General features: G+C 34.6%; 1 protein-coding gene and 1 non-coding gene across 4 annotated transcripts in view; one reads left to right on the plus strand and one right to left on the minus strand.

Annotated features, from left to right (window-relative positions):
* The window catches only part of MYBL1 (MYB proto-oncogene like 1), a 37426-nt gene extending 16270 nt beyond the window's left edge, over nucleotides 1-21156 (plus strand). Inside the window, exons 6-17 of one of the 3 annotated variants that reach the window (XM_086336755.1) lie at nucleotides 978-1152; nucleotides 3570-3644; nucleotides 4249-4353; nucleotides 7453-7686; nucleotides 8918-9286; nucleotides 11653-11795; nucleotides 12213-12327; nucleotides 16334-16450; nucleotides 16540-16644; nucleotides 17088-17267; nucleotides 18524-18648; nucleotides 19868-21154. In XM_086336755.1, the coding sequence (XP_086192881.1) occupies nucleotides 978-1152; nucleotides 3570-3644; nucleotides 4249-4353; nucleotides 7453-7686; nucleotides 8918-9286; nucleotides 11653-11795; nucleotides 12213-12327; nucleotides 16334-16450; nucleotides 16540-16644; nucleotides 17088-17267; nucleotides 18524-18648; nucleotides 19868-19928 (1804 nt within the window). In that variant the 3' untranslated portion in view covers nucleotides 19929-21154. Of the gene's footprint in view, nucleotides 1-977; nucleotides 1153-3569; nucleotides 3645-4248; nucleotides 4354-7452; nucleotides 7687-8917; nucleotides 9287-11652; nucleotides 11796-12212; nucleotides 12328-16333; nucleotides 16451-16539; nucleotides 16645-17087; nucleotides 17268-18523 lie in introns of all 3 variants that reach the window. The other 2 variants (XM_086336753.1, XM_086336754.1) reach the window with 2 other exon arrangements.
* A 3193-nt stretch (nucleotides 21157-24349) lies between these two features.
* On the minus strand, nucleotides 24350-24456 carry LOC147359411 (U6 spliceosomal RNA). Its single transcript, XR_015141377.1, has one exon. It is a non-coding gene; the product is annotated as a U6 spliceosomal RNA (small nuclear RNA).
* Nucleotides 24457-24769: the final 313 nt, after the last annotated feature.

Here is a 24769-nt window from a genome sequence, read left to right on the forward strand (position 1 = left end):
TAAAGTAGGTTCTCAGTAAATGTTTGTGTATTTTTTAAAATGTATACTATAAGTAGCTGTAGGTTGAAGGCTTCCATTTTTACAAGGGGGACTTAGGTAAAAGGGGAGCCAATGAACTTTTTCTTCCATAGGAGTTTTGTTGATAAGAAATGAAGATGAATACTGGAATTCTGTCTTTTTATGACCATATTTGATCTTGGCTTCAAGGCTTTTGCCCTTGTTATGCTCTTTATCTGGAATGCTCTTTTTAATTTTTTTTTCTGTTCTTGTATGACTAGTTCATTCTTGTCCTTCAGATTTTAGCTTCACTGTCCCCTCAAAATTGCTCAAAATCAAAATTACTGTAGTTACTCACTTTCTCTTATTACTTTAAATGATCTGCATTGCACTGTTTTTCTTTTTTTTTCTTTTTTTTATTGTATTTTTTAATTTTACAATATTGTATTGGTTTTGCCATATATCAATATGAATCCGCCACAGGTATACACGTGTTCCCCATCCTGAACCCTCCTCCCTCCCCGTACCATCCCTCTGGGTCATCCCAGTGCACCAGCCCCAAGCATCCAGTATCGTGCATCAAACCTGGACTGGCGACTCGTTTCATATATGATATTATACATGTTTCAATGCCATTCTCCCAAATCATCCCACCCTCTCCCTCTCCCACAGAGTCCAAAAGACTGTTCTATGATTTTCTTCTTATTTATTTTTTTTGTTTTTCTTTTCTTCCCTCCTTCCCTGCTACCATGCTTCCTGTGAAGATGTAAGCCCCAAGAGAGCTGGGACTTTATCTTATTGCCTTATCTCCAGTGTTTAGAAATGTATTTGACATACAGACATACAGTATATTTTTTTAATTTAAAAAAGTATCTAATTTTACCAGTTGTAAAAATTTAAGTACTTTGTATACTTTATATGGTGTTAAAAATCTATGGAGTCCTCTTTTTCTTTTTAAAATATACACTTTAATTTCTTAGGACTGATAATTCTATCAAAAATCATTGGAATTCTACTATGCGGAGAAAAGTGGAGCAGGAAGGCTACTTACAAGATGGAATAAAATCAGAACGATCTTCATCTAAACTTCAACACAAACCTTGTGCAACTATGGACCATTTGCAAACCCAGAATCAATTTTACATACCTGTTCAGGCACATATTTTTAATACTTTTTTGTTTAAATATCTTTTTTAGTTGCTCTTTGGGAAGGTGTTTAGTTTCTTAGTAGGATAAAAACAAAATGTATTAAGAGAAACAGACATTTAAATTTCCAAAATGAAAAAATATACCATTACTAGCTGTTAAACCATTGTTGTTGTTGTTTAGTCGCTAAGTCATGTCCGACTCTCTGAAACCCCATGGACTGTAGCCTGCCAGGCTCCTCTGTCCATGGGATTCTGCAGGCAAGAATACTGGAGTGGGTTGCCATTTCTTTCTCCATTAGTGGAAGTTTATCTCTGCTTGTTTTGATTGGTAAATATTTTGGGAACAAATTCATTAAAATATTTCCTTTTATATATCATTTTTACAGTATCTAATTATGAAACTTAGTATGTACATTTCCTGTCATTCTCTGAATCTTCATGATTCAAAGCTAATGATCATTTGTGCTTTAATATTGATTATAGTTTTCTTTTAAAAAATTTTTAGCGTGATTGTAGTATAGCTTGCCTGTAAAAGGTGAGTGTATATGAATAATGGTTTAAAGGAGAGAACAGTCAAAAATATTTCAAGCCATCATTTACGAGTGTGTGGTAAATAATTGGTTCTTGGGCATTCAGCTTTGCTGTTCCCTCATCCCTTAGCTGATAGAGTGAATTCAGCCTTTGTTTAGACCGGTTCATTGCAGATTACCCACATTCATCATAGGGCAGGCTCTGTTTTCCTTTCAAAGCATTTTCCTACCTGCAAGAAATGAGGAGTTTTCATGAGCTTTGTTTTACCTTTTCCCTGTTTACTTGTCTGTCGTCCCATTTTTCATGTTGAGCAGTTCTTAATTTTTGTCACATAGAATGTAAAGATTAAGTCAGGGCTTAAAAGTATCTACTGCAAGATAAATTTTGGCTTGTGGTTAACAATCTGTGGTTAGTATTTAATTTTATTAATTTTATTCCAGATTTAACTTTATTCCACTAAATGGACATTATTTTTTTTAGACATAATTTTCAAAGAACCTCTTTAAAAAGGTAGTGACATCTTAATTTACAAATAGGAAAACTTGCAAAGACAGTACAGTTATCTGCTGATACTTAGTACCTTAAGATTTCTGTTGTCTCTTTACATTTTTCTTTAGAGTCCTAAATTTCAGCAGCATAAACTGGAACATTCTGCTTCTGCCTTAAAGATTATCTTTAAATTTATTTTTTTTAACTCACAGGATAATTTTTTAAATTATTTGGGGCCAATTGAGTGTTTAATACGCTCAATCAGAATATATTAGAATGTGAGAGTATTTCTTGTACTTTAAGAATTATTTACCTTTGAATGATTCTTGAAAGATTTGTGTATTCATAGTTCAAGTTATTTAAACTGCTGAAAAGCTAATTCTAATTTTGACTTGAAAGAAAAAAATGGATTGGTATGAAGTACTGTCACAGGTTAAAATGAAAAGTTTGAGAAAGATGTTTCTAATTCATTGGAAGTTGAGCAATAACTGATATTAATCAAATGTAAAAATTAAGTTCTGTGTTAGAAGTTATACATAATGCTTCTGCATTAGTGATTTACATAGGCCATTATGGAAGATAGACAATTTCCTATTTATATTTATTAGATTTTAAGGTTTTAAAAAATCTTATGAGGTTCTTCTCAAATTTCTCCCTACCACTGCACACTAAATTTGCATGCAACTTCAAAAACTTTATTACAGATTCTTTAGAAAAGAGACAGAATAATTCATTGTCTATTGTCAAAGTATTAAAAATACATGAGTGATTCTGATTGTTTTTCTGAGACAAATAATAGAAGCAGCCTCTGTTTTCATATCTTCCTATACTGAGATTGGCATGGGGGGGGAGGTGGTAGGAGTAGGAGATGTGAATATTGAAGACTTGCTTTAGTCTCCAGCTGCATAAGTGCTTCATATGGACCAATCAGTCCTTTGCCCTGAATGATAAAACACAAATACTTTGTCTTCTCCAGGAGATAGAGCAATCCTTTAATAGCAGATTTTAAAAAACACTAGGTAGATATTGTAGATAATAAGTAGACTGATTGGGTGATAAATCTAGTCCAAGTAATTCTCATATTTCATTTAGGGGAAAATAGGTCTTTGCTAAGAGTTATGCCTTTTAGTCAATAGATTTTAAGAATAAGATGGAGCTCTTAAGAAATTACTATATGTGTAAATACTCAAAGTTAACAGAGCTACTGTTCCATGTTGATATTTTATTCAGCTTTTGTCTTTGCCTCAGATTTTTAAAAATTTATAGTGTTACATGTTATATCATATGTTATATATGATATATATATGTTATATATATCATAATGTATATCATGTTATATATTAAAACATATAATATCATATGTTATATGATATAAATAATATTAATTTTAAATTACTTTTTTAGATCCCAGGCTATCAGTATGTATCACCTGAAGGCAATTGTGTAGAACATGTTCAGGCTTCTTCTGCCTTTATTCAGGTAACTTTTTATTTATTAAAAAACAAAAACAAACCCCAAAGGAAACACTCAAACAGTTTCAAATTCTAATAGCGCCTGTTGCTCATCTATAAAATTGCGGCAAAAGCAATACTATCTGATCTACTTATTTTGAGTATTATAACATTAAAGGAGAAAGTCTTTAAGTGTGTTTGAGAAATATAAACTGTACCAATGTAAAGTAGTTCACAACACCAGTGAGGTGGTTCTTTCATTCTTCTAACTTAGAACATTCAAGTTATGAATGAACATATTTTTACTAAACTGGATAGAATGTATGTGTTCAGATTCAATAAATTAAAACAAATTCCACACATAAGTTTTTAAATTGATTAGGTGATATAGTGTAAGTTTTTTCATGCATTTAAATTTCCCAAGTCCTTTCTGTTAAATTGAAAATATTTACCAGCACCTCTTTAGGTCCCAGAAGAAGTGTGATACTGAGTATTTGGGATTTTGTAGTATTAAGCTTTATTAGAATAGACTTTATGTTGCATAAAAGAAAATAAAACTGAGAACATTAATAATAATAAAAAAGCAATTTTGTAAATAATCTGTTTTTTCTCTTTTGTTTAACTCATTTTAGCAACCCTTTGTAGATGAAGATCCTGATAAGGAAAAAAAAATAAAGGAACTTGAGTTGCTTCTTATGTCGGCTGAGAATGAAGTTAGAAGAAAACGAGTTCCATCAGTAAGAAATAATCTAAAGTGTTTAGATTTTATTGTTAGAATCTTTTATGTGCTTTATATGCTTTTATAGTTTTAATCAGCACTGACTTTTATATGCCAGCAAGTAGAAAGCATATTCATTGTGATTCCAGATTTTAGTACGGACTGAAAATAGTTTTTCTAATTTGCAACTTTGAAGTTGCCTGTTTTTGACGTGCATCTCTTGGAACATACTTTACAGTGTTTTGTATTAAGATGCTTCTTGATAATATCAAACAAACAAGATATAATCTTCAATATGTGTATTTGTGAAAATGTGTGGATTAATTAGGCTTTGTTTTCTATTAGACATTCCATGTGATAATGGCCTTAATAGAAAAAAAAAAGAAACTTAAGGAATTTAATTAGATATGTACAGAGATTTCTGTGCTTCAAAATTATTTTTATTCTCCCTTTGAAAATGTTTTCTTGTCTACTGTATTAGAACACAAATTCAGTAAATTGGAAAAAGTAATAATATTTTAAATATAGGAAAAGGGAACATTTAGGTTTTATGCTGTCTAAAGAAATCTTTCAGTGGAAGTGGGTTTTGGTTATCAGGTATGAAAAGTATTGTCTGAGATTTGGTTGATGAGAACAACTATGAATATTAAATCAGGATAAATGATAATGATTCTAGCTAAGTTAAACAGGCTGTGCTAGGAAGAAAAAAAGTTTGTATTTAAATGACAATTTTGAAAGTTTAATATCCTGGTATTTTTTACATTTAGGAAAGTGTTTTTCTTGATCTGAGGCCAAGTCAGGGGACACTATATTTAGAGTGACTGGGAACTAATACAAAATTACTAAATAGAATAACCTCAGGGCTTGAAATAGTATTATGAGGCAACTGGTGATGTCTTTAAATCATTTCAGATGGTATTAATAAAAATGACATTTGTTAATTGTAGTAGATGAGATAAATACCATGGGAAAAGTAATTTTTATTTTGAAACTACAAATACCATGGGCAAATAGGGATACCTGAAGTATACTTAAAGTTAATTTCAGATTTATTAAGAAACTGCAAATAAATAACCATGATTAGAGGGTCCACATTTATAGATAATATATTCAGGTTTAAGCATATTTAAAATTTTTGATAATAGTGTAATTTTGTAATTTAATAGGAAAATATAATTAACTAAAAGAATTGCTATTTTGCATTAAAAAGGGAGAAAGTTACTAATTATTTTTTTTAGACTTGCTATCTAAAATCCACTGTCATAAAGATCTGGTTGAATAAGGAGATTGGTGATTTTAGAGGGACATTACTGCACCCAGTATAACAGATTCTATACTCATATAAAGTATTTATTCTAGACAATTATGTGGTATAATGATTGCCATTTTTCTGAGTATTCATTATATTCCACTGTTGTAGATGTGCTAGATGTATTCCTGGTAATCCTTGTATTAACTCTGGAAATTAATTGCTAGGTATTCAGAATCAGATGTATGCGATTACAAAAAATCTATCGTTTTGCCAGTGGGCCTAGTAAGCTCCCTCTTTGAATCTTTTTCCTGCCTGAAAACTAAGTTGAAATGCATATGGTGTGGAAGTTATCTCCAAAAAGTGATTGTAAACTCAGAAGGTGGCTATGCTAGTGAAATAAGATTGCTTTAATTTCTTTTATTTATAGGACTCTTTAAAATAGATGGAACTTGTTTTGAAACAATGCTGGAAAGTTATTTTTTCACCTTAACTCGAGACTTAACATTTTGCTATTGTAAATATCTACTACATTCTAGTGATTTTTAATTTTAATAGTCATAGGTACTGTTTATTGGAGTGCTTCCAATGGACTGAGCAATATGTTCTCTAAGATATGGTAGCTATTAGCCACATTTAATTCAAAATTTAAAAATTCAGCTCCTCAGTTGCAGTAGCCACATTGTTGCTGCTCTTATGGCTGGTGGCGCCCATGTTGAGCAGCCTCCAATGCAGAACATTTTCATCACCTCAGAGGGTTCTTTGGACCATGCTGTACACTTTACATCCTGTTGCTTCTTGGTTTTTTCCTATTTTTTTTAAGTATAGCTCTGTATAAGCTTAACGTGTACAGCATCTTGATTTTACTTACATATTGTTAAGTTTAGTGAACATCCATTGTCTAATATAGAAACCAAAAGAAAAGAAAAAGACAAAGGAAAAAAACCTTTTTTTCCTAATGATGGAAGCTCTTAGAATCTGCCATTCTTAACAGTTCTCAGATTATGTTTTGTTTCTTAATCATGGGTCTTCAAGATCTCACTTCTTGTTTTTTGTTATGAGACACTAGAAAACTAGGCTAAAAAGATAAGTAAATTGGCCAGTGTACATCTCTAGCGAGATCAAGAAAAATGGCACAGTCCCTGAATTCAAAGGATTTACTTTGCAGTGGGGAAACAGTGTGATAAAATAAGTCACACAGTTTTATGGGAGTTCATAGAAGATTGAGATTTAGGTAGTCAGAAGGGTTCCCTGGAAGAATTCCTATTTGAGCTTAGTCTTGAAAGACAGGCGGTGAATATATATTAGCAAAAGAGATGAACTTGGACATTATTATAAACAGTTAATAGTGTATAATAGGATGGAGTACTTCCAGTATTTGAACTGTATCTTCAATGAGGAATAGGAATTTTTCCTGGTCAGTAGGTTGAGCCTTCTAGATAAAGAGAATGCTCCCTTTTTCTAGCGTAAAAGACCAAAACTCAGCAGAAACTGCAGGTGCTACAGTTGGGTATTCCGTATTCCCTGGGAAGAGGGCTTGTGTTGGGAGATGAAGTTTGAAAGGTAGAGAAAAGTCAGATTCTAGGAGTTTGGACCTCATTTTGTAGTATATATATACTAGTTTTATCTCACCATGACTTTATAGGTTTAAAAAAAAAATGTGAGTTAGACAAAAGAAATATAGTCAACATGAGGTTTAATTTTAAAAAATTTGGGGTCAATTTTAAGGAAAGATGGTATATTTGCTACTATATTTTTAGCTGAAATGTTGCAAAGTATATTGTCCTAGAAAAATTCATACTTAAAAATCCACATTTTTGCTTAGGTTGGGAATGAAAAGTAATGTTCAGATTTCTTCTGTATTTTCAGCAACCTGGAGGCTTTTCTAGCTGGCCTGGTAGTTTCCTCATGGATGACAGCATGTCTAATACTCTAAATAGCCTCGAGGAGCACGCTAGTGAGTTTTATAGTATGGATGAAAATCAGACTGTGTCTGCTCAGCAGAACTCACCTACAAAGTTCCTGGCCGTGGAGGCAAACGCTGTGCTGTCCTCTCTACAGACCATCCCAGAATTTGCAGAAACTCTGGAACTTATTGAATCTGTAAGTTTGAAATTGTGAAATTATCAAAAAGCTCAATTTTAGATATGTGGTTTCATATTCAGAAACAGTTTAATGGATACTCACCAATTTTATGTTGCACATTACCTTGTTAATGGTTAATTCTGTTCTGATATTTTGCAGTGGTTTTTGGCAAAAAAATATATGTATGTATTTATTATACAAGTTGAGATAGTTGGAAAGTAGAGAAAATTAAAGAAGAAAATGAAAACCCTCCATAAATCTAGAGTTAATTTGATGTATTTCCTTTCAGGCTCTGTTCTATACATATAAAACATACGCATGCATGTATTTTTAAACTCAGATGTGCACTAATGCTTGTGAATTTTTTTCCCACATTATACCGTGATCATGTCCCTGTTCTCTTAACTTGTTTTTAAACTTGAATATAAATGGTTTGATGGTATTCTATCATATAAATGTAGCAAATTTTATTTACCAAACGTACTGTTATTATTGGATATTTATCTGGTGTTGTTCTTTCAGTATTACAAATTAAAGAATATGTGTAAAAAGCTTTGTGCAAAACCATGATTATGTCCTTAGGTTAAATTGAATTTTTGAATCACAGTGTGTGACCACTTTGAAGATACTCCATATGTGTTTGTGTGTGTGTGTGTGTGTGTCAGTCACTTAGTCGTCTCTGACTCTTTGCGACCCCATGGCCTGTAACCCTCTAGGCTCCTCTGTCCATGGGATTCTCCATGCAAGAATACTGGAGTGGGTTGCCGTTTCGTTCTCCAGGGTATCTTTCTGACCCGGGGATCTGACCCAGGTCTCCTGCATTTCAGACAAATTCTTTACCATCTGAGCCACCAGGGAAGCCATACATATTACCAAATGATTATGTAGATGTAGAATAGAGAGTAAAGTTTTCTGATAGAATAGAATGTGGAATTTTATGACAAACTATACTGTTTTATGAAAATAATGTAATTTGTTCCTTTCATTTGAAGTAGTTTGGTAATAAGCTTCAGCTACTGAATTAGATGAAGTGTTATTTTGAAATGTTCCAAATTGGAGTTGTAGTAAAACCATAATCTGTTCCTCTCAGATGGTCTTGCTTAAAAAAAAAGAGGAACCAAGGAAAGCCTATTTCTGTGGATAAAAATGGGTAGTTAATTAACTCTGGAAATCATCATCCTATGTTCAAGACTAGACGTAACCAGGTTATAATATTAATAATTTTAGTTAAGAATTTAATCTGTTGCAGGATCCTGTAGCATGGAGTGATGTTACTAGCTTCGATCTTTCTGATGCTGCTGCTTCGCCTGTCAAGTCCACCCCAGTTAAACTAATGAGAATTCAGCACAACGAAGGTGCCATGGAATGTCAGTTTAACGTCAGTCTTGTACTCGAAGGGAAAAGAAACGGTTGTAATGGGGCAGACGGCGAGGCTGTTCCTTTGACCTCCCCAAGTGTGGCTAAGTTTAGCACTCCACCAACCATCCTCAGAAAGAAGAGAAGAATGCGAGTGGGCCAGTCCCCGGGCAGCGAGCTTGGCGACAGCTCATTCAACGACGGTGGTCACACAGCACTAAAGCACACACCGGTGAAAACACTACCATTTTCTCCTTCACAGGTAGTCGTGTCATTTTTGTTCATGTTTTCAACTGTTGATGAGCTCGATTGAATTAGATCTTGGATATCCATACTAGCATTTAGTTCATTGCTTTAGTAACACATAAAAATGTATACTGTAATCAGATGTATATAGGAGAGTGCTGAGCTGGGATAAATCAGAAAAGCATCCCGGGAAGTGAAGTAGTTGCATTTTATCTTACAGTGTTTAGAGCTGAAAGGGATGTCTTAGATACGTAGTTCCACGTGTTTGTAGAACTCATCAGGAAGTAGGCCCAGAAAGGAAAAATGCCTTGCCCACAGTTATCTAATGGCAGAACTGAGACAGAGAGCCAGTTTCCTGACTGACTATTCAAGAAGTACCAGGTATATATTCCTAGACAACTGCTTCTTAGAAGAATTTCATGTGTCAGAAGGTCATCTAGGGATGTCAGGAATTAACCTGCTTTCTCCTGTAGTTATATCTTTAAGCAGCAGGTACTTATATGGGGGCAAACTGTTTCTTTGATTTTATAATACTGTCTGTCTTAATGAACACCATATTCCAGGCTGTATGCTAAATGCTTTTCTTATAATATCTTAGTTAATGCTCTTTCAAAAAAACCTCTGGAGGTAGTTAGAATGAAATTCAGAAGTTAAGCAATTTGTCCAAGATCAGTAAGAAAGAGATGAAGCTGGTATTTGCTTAAAGTATATTGACAGAGGTGAAAAAGTTTTATGGAAGAAGAAGGAAGTTTAATGGCCAAGTAAACTTGGAGGCTGTTGGGATATTATTGGAGGTATATTTTGATGCTGGGAAGATGAATATCTGGCAGTAACTACACAGCCACTGTTTTCTCTGAAAATTTACCACCCACCCCCAGTGCACCCTCAGAAGTTACAAAGTGTCCTGAGGAAAGTGAACCTGGGTTGAGCATACTAGCAGTTTTGTTTTTGGAGTTTTGCATACCTGCAATTTTTGTTGAGTAAATTCTAAGATGAAAAGTGGCTGAGAAGCTGAGGCATGATTATAAAGACCATGTGATGTGCTGAGGTGTGCTAAGTCACTTCAGTTGTGTCTGACTCTGTGCCCCGTGGACTGTAGTATACCAGGCTGCTCTGTCGATGGGATTCTCCAGGCAAGAATACTGAAGTGGGTTGCCATTTCCTCCCCCAGGGGATCTTCCCAACCCAAGGATTGAACCCAAGTCTTCTGCATCCCCTGCATTGGCAGGTGGGTTCTTTACGACTGGAGCCACCTGGGAAGCCCATAAAGAATGTATATTCCATAGCAAAGAGCTTGGATTTTATACTGTGACTTGCAGGCATCAGAAGTGATAGAGCTAGAACTCATTTCAGTTATAAGTAGCCTTAAAGCAGTTTCTACTTTTTCTTATGATTGCTTCTAATCTGTTGGTTCCAAAAAAAATTAGTATTTCACAATTGTATGTAAGTTAAAATCCAATGTGTAAATTGTGGCATTTGGAAAATGGACTCTATGATACCAGTTTTGGCTGCTCAAAGCTTCTGAACTGTGTTCTAAATAGGCACATTTGCCACACAGCTGTATTTCTTATTAGTTAAACTTATTCTGGGGCTTCCCTGGTAGCTCAGCTAGTAAAGAGTCTGCCTGCAATGCAGGAGATCCCAGTCCAGTTCCTGGGTCGGGAAGATCCTCTGGAGAAGGGATAAGCTACCCACTCCAGTATTCTTGGGCTTTCCTGGTGGCTCAGACAGTAAAGCATCTGCCTGCTCATCTGCCTGGGGACACCTGGTTTTGATCCCTGAGTTGGGAAGATCCCCTGGAGGAGGGCATGGCAACCCACTCTAGTATTCTTACCTGGAGAATCCCCATGGACAGAGGAGCCTGGCAGGCTATAGTCCATGGGGTCGCAAAGAGTCGAACACAACTGAGCGACTAAGCACAGCACAGCACAAACTTACTCTGAATTCTATATGTTCTTATAGAAAGGAGCATTTAAGATCATTTATTAATAAAATCATAAAACTTTTTTTCAGTTATACCATTGTACAAAACTTACCTTTAGCAAAGCAGCTAGTTATGGCTTCTATAGATTCTCATTTGATAAGATACACTGTTTGGAAATTTTTTACTGTGTTTTGTTACTTTTGGATTTTTGTTAAATGGCTATTTTTGGAATACCTGTTAGGTGTTAAACAACTGTTCTAAGAGCTGGGGAGGCAGCAATGAACAAAATAAAATTTCCTGCCCTCTTGGAACTTTATTTTTATTGAGTGGAATGTAAATATATTATTATTGGTATCTTTTCCTGAAAGGAGTGGAGAAATAACTTGAAAATTTAATCAGTTTCATATTTGTGTAGGATTTTGACATTTTAGAAATTGTCTCTACACTCTCTTTTTTAGTTTTTCAACACATGTCCTGGAAATGAACAAATTAATATAGAAAATCCTTCATTCACATCAACCCCTATTTGTGGGCAGAAGGTTCTCATTACAACTCCTCTTCATAAGGAAACAACCCCCAAAGATCAAAAGGAAAATGTAGGGTAAGTAGATACTAAATAATTGTGTTGAAGAAAATTGGAAGCAGTTTCAAAAGTAGATTAACTTTTTGTCCATTTATATATATTATCATAATCCTTTTCATATGAGATTTAGAATTTAAAAAAATCATAACCTTGAATTTTATCCCTAGGAGACTAGAAATCAGCTAAAGGTAGTATAGAAGTTTGATCTTAAGCAAATAACATTTTTAGTACTTATTTCTACATCAATCTTTTTTCTGTTTTAAGATGATTGGAATAAGAATAGTTTAAGCAGGCAAATTTTAAAAGTCTTGGAATATTTAAAGCATGTATATATACAAGAAAAATTCAGTGTGTGCTTTTATGATGGCTTTGTCTTCCTTAACTTACATGAAATCAAATTTTGACTATAATACAAATATCTGAATGATTGGACAGGTTTAGAACACCTACTATTAGAAGATCTATATTGGGTACCACACCAAGGACTCCTACTCCTTTTAAGAATGCGCTTGCTGCTCAGGAGAAAAAATATGGACCTCTTAAAATTGTGGTGTGTATACTCCTTTTATTTTTAAAAATGTTCCTAATTTTAATAAGACAAAAATTTTGATATTTTTATCCTTGATTTTTAACATTTAAAAAAGATGTTCAATGAACTGGATTAAAACGACTTACCTCCTATAAGTTTGAATTTGTGTTAATCTTTTTCCTTGTAAATAAACCCTTGCTTGGCTTGTTTTGAATTCACACTTTCTTTATGTCATCCAGAGAAAGCAAATCAAGTGTCAGTAGAACTCATTTCTTAATACTAAAACCTACCTTTAGTAGTTTCAGTAGCAGTTACCTACAGTATAATAAAATAATTTTAATATTTTGATATACATAAGCACCGGAGAAGGAAATGGCAACCTACACCAGTATTCTTGCTTGGGAAATCCCATGGACAGAGGAGCCTGGTGGGCTACATAGTCCATGGGGTCACAAGGAGTCAGACACAAGGATTTAAACAACAACAAAATTACATAAGCACATTCCTAGTAATATTTATGAAACTGATCACGATACCTCTTTAAGGCTCAGTTTCCTCTTCTATTCAGTGGATATTACAGAACACCCCAGCAGGTTATTTATGAAGGTAGGTAATAGAAATAAAGGGGCTGGTATTAAGATTCAAGTAGTATGTGCTTAGTTGCTGCTATTATTACTTTAATAATGATGGGTAACAGTAGTAGTATGTGAATAGAGGTGGCAAGTGTTATCTGTACTTTCATATATATATTGTCAATGTTGAAGTACCTTAGGTGAGCCATGAGCATTCTGATTCTAGGCAGATTTCTGACAAATTAGGTACATTAGAAATAAAATATGATTTTTAAAACGGTCATTTCTAGGGTACTTTAGTTATGTAAATCAGTTAATAAATTCTGGTTTACTTGATCTAATCAGTTTTCTATGAAAAAGCATGTATCAAAAAAGAAAAAAGAAAAAAAAGAAAAAGCATGTATCGCACTCAAATGTTCTAGTCTTTTCCTTATTTTGAAATACTCTTTTAGAGGGTACGTAGTAGGATTGATCAAGTCTTCTGCCACTTAGCTCCATATACTGCCATAAGAAAAAAAATATTAGCATTCTCTAAACTTCTTAGTTTTTATGCATATACATAATAATAGTGGGATCACATTATGTACTTTTTGGTAACCTTTTAAAATTTATAAATTGCATTCATGTAAATAAATTACCTTGCATTTATCTCATAACTTTTAATGTTTTTGTACTGTTCCATTGTATGGACTTACCTAGTTGATTTAACTAGTTTGTTTCAGCATTTTGTTACTCATTTTAAAAAAAAATCATGAATTTGACAAATACTGACTGAGTGCCTCATGGGTGCCAGCTGCTGGGCTAGTCTTTTGGGGATGTAATGTTAAACATGTCAGGTGTGGTTCCTGCCTTTATAAGGGTGTGTGGCCTAATTGAGAATTCTAAAAATAAGCAATAATTTGAAAACATTTGAAAAATTCTAACAGTTCCTCAGAGTCATTTCGCCAACAGATACTTTGAATAAAAAGTGTTATTTTAATAATAATGCACAAGAAATTAGGTTTCAGGTATCTAAAATCCCTATCAGTTTGTTCATGTTTGGGAAGAATTTATCTATTGCCAAAATAGGTCATTTTCATAAAAAATTTAAGATAAAAGGAAAGTATAGATTTTGTAAGTAAAATTTCTAAAATATCTGCAGGCTCATTTGCAGCAAGCTGACTTTTCATTCCTCCAGTTGTTTACTGAACACCTGCTGTGTGCTAACCATTCAGCTTTCTTATGTATCTTACTTGAATCAGATGTACTTCTTAGACTTTGGCTTTCTAGGACACTTGTATTCTTTTTTTAACTGAAGTATAGTCGATTTACAATGTCAAGTTAGTTTCTGATGTACAGCAAAGTGATTTAGTTACATATATATACACATTCTTTTCCATTATGGTTTATTACAGGATATTGAATAATATTATAGTTCCATGTGCTATACCGTGTTTTTTATCCGTTCTATATATAATAGTTTGCATCTGCCAACCTCAGATTCCCAGTCTTTGCATCTCCAACCCCTCTTCCTCCATGGCAACCACAGGTCTGTTATCTTTGTCTGTGAGTCTGTTTCTGATTCATACATAAGTTCACTTGTGTCATATTTTAGATTCCATATGGAAGTGATATCAGACGGTATTTGCCTTTCTCTGTCTGACTTGATTTAGTATGATAATCTCTTAAGTCCATCAGTGTTCTGTATACGATGTTTTCTTCCTTTCTTTTTTAATGGCTGAGTAGTATTCCATTATATATGCACCACATCTTAGGGCACTTGCATTCTTATAGGCGAAAGAACAGATTCCAGATTCCTTTTTAAGAACACATAACCTGTGTTCTTTGTGAAGCATAATCCTTAAAACAAGAGCTCTTAGAGAAACACACAGAAATACTCACATAATTCCTGCATGTCTCAGGCTATACATGAGAACACTTGAAACATTCTGTTTCCATTTTAAAGTTTTTGTAAGTACTGTGAAATCTCGTTTATGTATGGATGCTATTCTCTCTAACTTTGTTGACTGGGAACGTAAGCTGCTGGTCATTACATGCTGCCAGTTTGTTCTTTGGTTTAGTGGAGCTTTGATTACTTTTTTTTTTAAACAGGTCTTGGTTATTATGGTAGATCTTAAGACCTATGGTAGGTCTTAATATAATTTACATTTTTTTCTGAGTTATATAGTGTGCTTAGTTATTTGAGGGCTTCCCTGGTGGCTCAGATGGTAAAGAATCTGCCTGCAATGCTGGAGACTTGGGTTTGATCCCTGGGTTGGGAACATCCCCTGGAGAAGGGAACAGCTACCCACTCTAGTATTCTTGCCTGGAGAATTCTATGGACTGTATAGTCCATGGGGTCTCAGAGAGTTAGACATGACTGAGTGACTTTCTGTAGTTACTTGATAGAAAGATAAATGAATAATATTTTGAGACTATTTCATCATTCAGCCCACATTCAAGTTTGTTTGTTTGTTTTTTTGTATTCTCCCTTCCCACACTCCAGTACACACATAGACAGCCACAGACACACATGCACACACACGTGCTTCCTGAACACTGTGACTCAGCTCTGAGCTTAAGGCTAGGTGTGGAGAGATATATACAGAAGAAAAAGCTCTTAAACAGCTTACACATGTAGTGGTAAGACAAACATGCAAACTAGTAATTACACACTGTATAATAACTACAATAAAAATAGGATAAGGAGAGCTACTGTCGTCCAAATTTATTCTGTGTTTCCTATTTTTATGTAAAAATAGGAAAGTAATATCGCCTATATTGCATTCTTATAGGCAAAAGAACAGATTCCAGATTCCTTTTTAAGAACACATAACCTGGGTTCTCTGTGAAACATAATCCTTGAAACAAGAGCTCTTAGAGCAACACACAGAAATACTCACATAATTCCTGCTTTTACTCACATACTCAAATACTCACATAATTCCTACATAATTCATGTAGTGGTAAGACAAACATCTTTCCACACCTAGACTTAAGCTTAGAGCTGAGTCACAGTGTTCAGGAAGCATGTGTGTGCATGTGTGTCTGTGGCTGTCTATGTGTGTACTGGAGTGTGGGAAGGGAGAATACAAAAAAAAAAAAAACTAACTTGAATGTGGGCTGAATGATGAAATAGTCTCAAAATATTATTGCATTTTTATATGCCTATATTGCATTCTTATAGGTGAAAAATAGGGAATATGAAAATAGGAAGTAATATGGGTTCCCCCAAAGGAAGACTTTTATTTAGTGCTTTGCCGTGAAGGAAGTGGCACACTTCATTCAGTGCTTGCAATGTGCAATATTATTTTTGCCATTCAATGGATTAGTTAATTTATTCAACTTATATCTTTAGGGGTTAGGAGAAAATTATGCCAATAATGAAAAAGTATAAAAGTTGGGTTTTTATATATGGGGAGAAAAAAGGAAGTGCTATAAAAGGCTTTTTAAAACTCCTTTTAAAAATAATTTAGTCACAGCCACTTGCCTTCTTGGAAGAAGATATTCGAGAAGTTTTAAAAGAAGAAACTGGAACAGACATATTCCTCAAAGAGGAAGATGAACCTGCTTACAAAAGCTGCAAGCAAGAGGTGATCTTTTAGTATTGTTGTTGATAAAAGTCTTTATCATGTTCCAGTGACTTGGCCATAATGTCCCTATTGTAAATTATTCATTCTAGCGTACTGCTTCTGTCAAGAAGGTCAGAAAATCACTAATCTTAGATAATTGGGAAAAAGAAGAACCAGGTACTCAACTGTTAAATGAAGACCTTTCAGACTTGCAGGTTTGTAAAGGATTTTCCTTATATTAAGATGGTTGCTTTAAGCTCTAGTGGTTCTTGTGCTTTACTCATTGTGTGGTTAATTCATTAGAGATCATAGAGGGTTTCCATTGGTGGTGTTCAGCCTAATTCAGAGAGAAACAGTTAACTGTAGAGAATATTTCATTCACATCCTTGCTTTTTATATTTGTTTTGTTTTGAGAGAAGTTAGCTCTCTTACATATGATGTCAAAGAGTGGTAGTCCTCAAAGCTTGAAATTTCAGTATTTATCTTTGGTTCACCTCTTAAATATTTATTTTTGCTACATTGCTAGAAATTTCATCGGAGCGAAAGCTTTCTTGGAGGGACACGCACAGGATTTCCACTACCACTTACTCCATAGTCCTTCTGTTTGTCTCCATTTTTGAATTAGTTATTTTATTTTCCTCTTTCTTTTTTCTCTTAGTCAGAAAATATATTTACAACATCTTTATTAATGATACCATTATTGGAAATACATGACAATAGGTGCAACTTGACTCCTGAAAAACAAGATATAAATTCAACCAACAAAACATATACACTTAATAAAAAGAAACCAAACCCTAACACTTCCAAAGTTGTCACATTGGAAAAGAATCTTCAGGTATGAATTTATAAATTTCTTTCAGTGACTTTTGTTGTTGTGTATTCAGTTATCACGTTGGACCTACTGATCACAAATCATACTTTTTCTTTTAAATTCAAAATTGACTATACCAGTAACTAGACATTCACCATTGTTTTGTCACTCAAACTAGATTTGGGTTTCTGAGAGACTCACTCATCAGGGCACATATAAAGTAAACACCTGGAATTATAACTGGGGACTCTCCTGGTGATTTCTTAAGCACCATTTCATTCTTAAACTAAAAATTCCTAAATCTATTTCTGGCACCTCTTCTTCTGTAATAAATAATTGTAGCCTGAATTACAACTTTTAAAGGGTAAGTGGTTGGAAGCAGTTTCAACTTGATTTTGTTGATATAATGGTTTCCAGTGAACTTTCTGGCTCATAGTGTAAAATAAAATGGTTTTTTTCAGATACTGTGCAGCCATTATGTCGCTGCAAATGAAAGCTGGAAATTTTTTTACTGTACTTAAGAATTTAACCTAGAGAATTTGAGAGGTCACTGAGGAAAAAGTTATCTTCTTTACGCTACAATGACCGCAGGACTAGCGTTCCTGACATTCAAGCATTCCTTGAAAACATCTCTGGCAGTCAGACGTGTGGCGCCTCCTCTCCTTATTGAGCCGCTGCTCTTCACAGAGCCGTGCAGCACAATCTCTGAATTCATTTAAAGTGATCTGATTTACCAGTGTTTAACACAGAACTTATCAGGAAAATTTATTACATAGGAGGTCATACCTATACAGTAGTAACCTTGATAATAGAGGAAAACAAATGTAAACTTGACTTTGTGTTATTTTTCCTAATTTGCAAGACATAAAGCATTCTCGGTTCATTTTTTGACATTATATCCTCTTTATATCTTTTGCAAAACTTTGAAGCAGTAAAGATTGATATTTCTGTGCTCAGACTGATTTTGTAAAGCAACTATATACTCCAATTTAAAAATAAACCAGAGTTGATTTGAGGGGCAGTTGTGGAAATAGAACTTTAAACTTCCTTCACAGGCCTGTATATGGCGAAAACATTGACTAACAATTGATCATAAACAGTATATGATTTTGAAACATTGTTATTTAAAAAGAATCACAATGCCATTGTCAAAAACATTTTATAGTAATTACTTATCAAATATCCAATCAATTAATTGATTTTTTTAAAGTCTTAATTGTGAAGTAGAATGGATAGTTTTCTTAGCGGTTTTCACATCACTATTAATATTTCCTTCCTAGTCAACTTGTGAATGGGAAACAGTGGTTTACGGGAAAACAGAAGACCAACTTATCATGACTGAACAAGCAAGAAGATATTTGAGTACTTATACAGCTACAGGCAGCACTTCAAGAGCTCTCATACTGTGATTGTTACTAAGATTGATGAAATGCCCCCACTCCCTTACTAGATTCTATACTAAGTTAAGCTGCAATGAAATTTTTTTGTTGATTGTTTTTAAAGTTTTAAAACAGCCCTAAAACGGTTTGTATCCTTTGTCATATTGGGCAACCAGAAAGCTAGGCACTTAAGTAAGGAGTAGGCAATTTCATAATTTATTTTTTTAAGACATGAGATTTTTAAAAATTGTTTTTAAAGAACAAGATGGGGAAATCATATTAGAATGTTCAAGGATATTCTGAAAGTAAATTCTCACATCTTTTCTTCAGAAGATATATGTTGCTACTCTCCTGATGCTGCAGTTTTGTTATAGATAGGTCTTATGAGTATGTGTGATTTCTGAAATTAGTCTCTATACAGAAAGCACACATGGCCTTATGAAGTACTTTTGCCTATCTGCTGATTTACTTAGGCTACCATTTACAGAGAAACACAGTGGGAAGGCATTTAAAAGAATAAAAGTTGCACTACTAATTTTTGGTATTTTTAAAAAAATAGTAAAATTAACTACAGTGTTAAATGTATTTATTTGAGCGTAGTCCTCAAAACAAAAGGCATTGCAAAAATGTTTTTTCCTTATTGGTAAAGAGTCAGTATTTTCTCCATAAATCTCAGAAGAGCTGAGAGTTTTGTTGAATGTATTGTACAGTATGTAGGAGCAGGAAAACTTTGTAAATTGGAAAGAAATCTGTTTTTATAATTTATTTTCATTTTTAAAGCTTAAATGTAGATATTTAAACCTATACAGGGTGTCTAGAAGCCAATGTTGTTTCCTGTTATTACAGATAACATAGTAAAGAACAATTTTGACTTTTAATATGAAACAGTAGTAAGTTATAGCTGCAAAGAATTCAGTATCTATACTGTATGTCACATCTACCTAAATATTGCACTATGTCCTTTAAATCATGTTGGTTATAAAGTAGTTCTAAAAATGTACTAAATAATAATTTAATATTTTCTTTTTAAATTATATGGGGGGTCATATAAATTAATCTGGTGATTTGTATATTTGTTTGAAATTTTTGCATTTTGTTTAAAAAAATAATATGGTACTTTGGTCCCTAAAAACAGTCTGCACTTAGAAGTTTATTATATTTACTCAATGTTTAAGAAGTAGAGAACATTATCTTTTATTTATAAAAATATTTGTCCTTTTATAAATGTTTTGTGTTTCTCTACAGGTTACAACAGTTGCTTCAGTTGCCTGTTTTAGGTGTTTGCACTTACTTTATTTCTTCTTGAAAGAATGTCTTTATTTGCTTTTGTGTAGAGATTTTATGTAATTTTTTGAAACATATAATGGTATGCTGTCAACTTAAACACTGACAGGTAAATAGAATTGTACACTGTAGTTGTAATTATTTGTAATTGACACACTCTCTCCCTCTCCACTCCTGAAGTATGCTGCTATAGAAAATAGCAGAGTCGGCTTGCTGCTATGAGAGAAGGAAAGAGCGACCACCACTTGCACTGTGTGAAAACATAAAAAGTATGATGATGGCAAGTTCTCAAGTTAACTTAATGGAATCAACCATTACCAGGCAAATTCTTGCAAATACCAAAATGCTCTGCCTTAAAACAAAAACAGCTTAAGATTCTCTGTTGATGGAAATGGAAATATGAAGTATTTTAATGCCTAGCTTTTGAACAGTAGACCTAAAAGGATTTTAAGCTATTTAAATCTACTTGCTCATTTTTGCATATTATATGTAGTGAGAAGTGAAGAAAATGTGTGGTACTAAGATTATGCCTTGTTGATAACAAATAGATGAACCAATTTGAATCTTCCTAGCATGTTTGTTAAGTATGTTGATTGCTTCCTAATTAATGAACTTCTCACAGAAATTTCACTTTGTAAAACCAATGATTGTAGCAAAATCATACTGGATCATTTCAATTTCAGTTACCTTGAACTAATAGCACATAATGGTTCCCTTTTATCTTTTCTTTTTTTTTAATGTAGCCCTTGGCTGGTTTGGATGTACATAGTCTCCAATTACCAAAGTATAATATCTTGGAAGAGCTATATTTTTTTAAAGCATAGTTTTTTTTGAGCATTAAATTATCCCACATGTAATATATTGCAGATAAGCTTGGGATTTTTGGACATAGTACATATTTCGGTTGGTATTGGTTGAATCCTCCAGTTAACTGCTTTGTTGCTTTTTGCAAGAAGATTTTTTAATCTTAAACATGTCAGGCATCTTAAATCACCTTTTATACTGTTGTGTTCAATTTGAATTTCTTTCAGTATGTTAAAAATGCCAGACATAACATGTAGCAGCCATACTTGCATGGAAACTGACTACACATATAATACTGCATTTTGTTGTAAGGTTTTCGCATTAATACAGCCATTACCCTGACTAAATTGAGTTTTTTGATGTATGGGAAAAAACTTTCCATTGTAAGAGAATCTTGCATACAATGTTGACTGTTAACATCCAAAATAAAGCATCTGTGTACAAGCTGTCATGGCATTGCTTATTCCACTCAGATTTTGTATTGACTGACCCTTGAAGGACTTAACTCAATATTCTGTGCTTAAACCATTTTTCTCCTTTCAGGTGATTTCATCTGTTAACACAACTTGACCTCTTTACTCAAGAAATGAAAATACATTTCCAATTCTTGAGCCTCATTTAGAGCCATATTTTCAACTGCCTTTAGAGATTTCCATGTGACTCTTCTGTCAACACCTTAAATGTAGGATGTTCTCTTTTTCTCCAGCTTGAACCTGCGCCTCCTTTGTTCTCTTAGTGGTGTTACTTTCCCTTCGATCACTCACTGAGAAACCTTGTGCCTCTCTCTAACCTTCCACGTTGAAATCTGTTTTAAAATCTTAGCCCACTGAAAGGCTCAGCTCTAATTCCATTACTTCATCTCTGACTTAGATTATTGCACTTACCACTCTGCTCTCCATTCTCCAGAAGTATCAAGAAATTGTTCTGTGACATCAGGGTGTCACCTAGGCATGGCCGACCGGTCACCCAGACAGGTTTGTGCAGTATTATATCACCTTAGGCAATGTCACCATCCAGATTTTACCGTTAGCCTTCTAGGTTTAGAAATCTGATGGATTAACCCATCAGATTAAGAGACTAAAATGAGTTTACCCCTCACTGGAATGTCTGTATCAAGTGAGTGAGACTGACACATGAACTCAAAACACTTAATTTACAGTGTGAAATGTAAGTCCTGAGAGGAAAGACAACTGCTTACAAGCTGCTGCTGCTGCTGCTGCTGCTGCTAAGTCACTTCAGTCGTGTCAGACTCTGATCCCATAGATAGCAGCCCACCAGGCTCCTCTGTCCCTGCGATTCTCCAGGCAAGAATACTGGAGTGGGTTGCCATTTCCTTCTCCCGTGAGGGTAAAGAAACATATGAAAACACACAGAGATTGGATCACCTCTCCTGTTCACAGACCTTCCACAGTTGTTTGTTGCCTAAATAACAAGAATTCTCCTTCACTTCCTAATCTGGATCTGGCAACCTGGATCTTTCAGGAACAATGTATGCATGCTTCTGCCTTCGTGCCTCCCCTCATTGCTGCTTCTCTTTGTCTCCCTGCCTGTTAGAATCCTACGCAGCCTTCAGGGCACAGGTATGTGTCATTTCCTGATTATCCTGGTGCCTCCGTAAAACTTTCCCATTAGACTTTATATTTTCAAGAGTAGGAATTGCTCTTTATAACTCCTGCATCTACTGTGGTGCTTAGGGAGTCTCAGGAAGTGTTAAATTGAAAGAGTGTTAAAAAATAGTCTTGACTCTTAGGAAATATTAACCATATTTGTTTTACACAATGGGTTGTGAATAGCTTGGGTTTTTTAGTTTTGCTTTATAGTCAGCTATTATTTTGTTAAAAATCTTTTGAGCTCCTTTGATAACCATGTGATTTCCTGCCTGATTTATCTAGTTATAGAGCAGTAGGCTTGCCAGCCAGTCAGACTTTTAATTGTAATATAAAACAGATGGAAGGTTTTGAAGAGGTACTTCCCACTCTGTGAGAAGTGAAAAGTTATTTTTAATTAGGTAGTGGAGGATAAAACAACCAAATGCAGTTCCATAAGAGCAGGGAAGGGGAGCATTACTTCCCCTTCCCTGGCTGTTTTTTATTTTAAACAAGGTCAAGATGTTAAAAATATTGGTAGAAAACCAAGATAAAGTATAGCAGGAAAAAAATTATTCATGGCTGACACGTTGGGAAGAGAGTGTTTTTGAAAACTTTAATATCTTGGCATCAGTACATTGAGTTTGAGCAAACTCCATGTTAAAAGCAGTGTACTTTCCTGCCCTTAGTTTTGAAGACCTCAGATCTGGTGTGCTTATTCAAGTTCCAAGTACAGAATGTGCTAACTTTGAGTAGATTTTTCTGGCCAGCACAGGGAAAGAAGGAGGGAGATTGACTACTCTGGTTTTACTACTGTACTTTTGCCAAAGTTTGGATAACATTCTGACATAATTTCCTGAGACTCAATACAGTTAGCACTTATTTGTTCAACTAGCAACCAGTACTTAGCTGCATGCTTACAGGACCTGGCACTAGGGAACTATGGTAAATAGGGCATGACCCTTCCCTTGAGGAAGCTGATGTTTGAGAAGGGCAGATGAATAGTATGTAACAGAAATAGCATCTCTACTCTGTTTGGCCAAAAGTGAGATAGATCAAGTAGCCAAGTTTCATTTGAGAATAAGGGAATGGTGGGTCATTGCCCAGATAGTGTGGGTTTTCCCTTTAAACTGGAGAATTGTGCCCAGGTGCCTTCCACCCCAGGAAGTTCACAGGCTAAAAGTTTGTGTACAAGTAACAGTTGCAACCATATGCCAGTAACATACATGACCTCATTTAATCCTACCAACAACTATTAGGTAAACATTTTATAACCCACTTCTGTGAATTTGGAAGCAGGCTTGGATTAAGAGGCTTGTCCAAACTCAGTACAATGCTAAGCTGAGATTCATTCAGACATCTGAGATTTGAGTTGATTCTTTAAGCACAGGCACAAAATACTTTTCTATTTCTATAAAAGTATAAAAACAAACAAAACTAGTGTATAGTAGGCTTGGGGGGTTGTTGAAGGGAGCCTGGGAGGGGGGCCCCTGGAGTGCTGCAATGCTCCATTTCTTGCTCTGGGTGCTGGGGTCTTTTTGTGTGTGGCGGAGGAAGAGGAAGGACCACACCTCATGGCTTGTAGACTCTTAGTTCCCCAACCAGGGATTGAACCTAGGTCTTGGCACTGAAAATGTGGAGTCCTAACCACTGGACTGCCAGGGAATTCTCTGGGTGCTGATTTGATGGATGGATTCAAGCTCTACTATTATATGAGCACTTTTCTGTGTTTATATACATTGTACTTCAATAACACGTTTAAAAAAAATCTAGTTTGGATAATAGAGGAAAATACAAATGTAATGAGTTATTCCTTGCCTGTTCCTGTGATTACTGTACTTGTAAGCATCTACAACGCTAGCCCTGTTATGGGTGTTTCACTGTTATTCTCTAGCATATGTTGGGCCCATTTCTTCTGGTAAATATTTGTTAAATTTCTGCATGGAATAAGTGAACTGTATGGACTACTTCTTTGGTCTGTATATACCAAATATACCAAAAGTTTACATGTAAGAGCTTTCTCTACTCCACTGAATGAATACTCTTTTAAAAAAAAAATATGGAACACTTCACGAATTTGCATGTCATCCTTGTGCAGGGGCCGTGCTAATCTTCTCTGTATCGTTCCAATTTTAGTATATGTGCTGCCAAAGTGAGCACTGAATGAATACTCTTGTTATAATCCCTCATAAAAGTCCACAGTTGAACCTAGCCTCCACCTTAAAGTTCAAGCTTTTACTCCCATCCCACTGAAATTTCCACATTCAACGAATTACAGCTCTGTCTAATGTAGTCCCCTAGTTAGTTAACTCTGCCAGTTGCATCCCTTGGTAGCACAATGTGTTGTTACCTTGTTTATTTAGCATTGATGTTCTATAAGCAAGCATTCACATAATTCACCCATCTAATTGACCCACATCCTTCCTTCCAAATTCCCCACACAGGCCTTCTCCAGGTTATTTAACACTTTTAC

The sequence above is a fragment of the Bos grunniens genome, chromosome 14 (assembly GCF_055505025.1).
Source record: "Bos grunniens cultivar Pamir isolate PY7600 chromosome 14, Bosgru_T2T1.0, whole genome shotgun sequence".
Classification (NCBI taxonomy): Eukaryota; Metazoa; Chordata; class Mammalia; order Artiodactyla; family Bovidae; genus Bos; species Bos grunniens.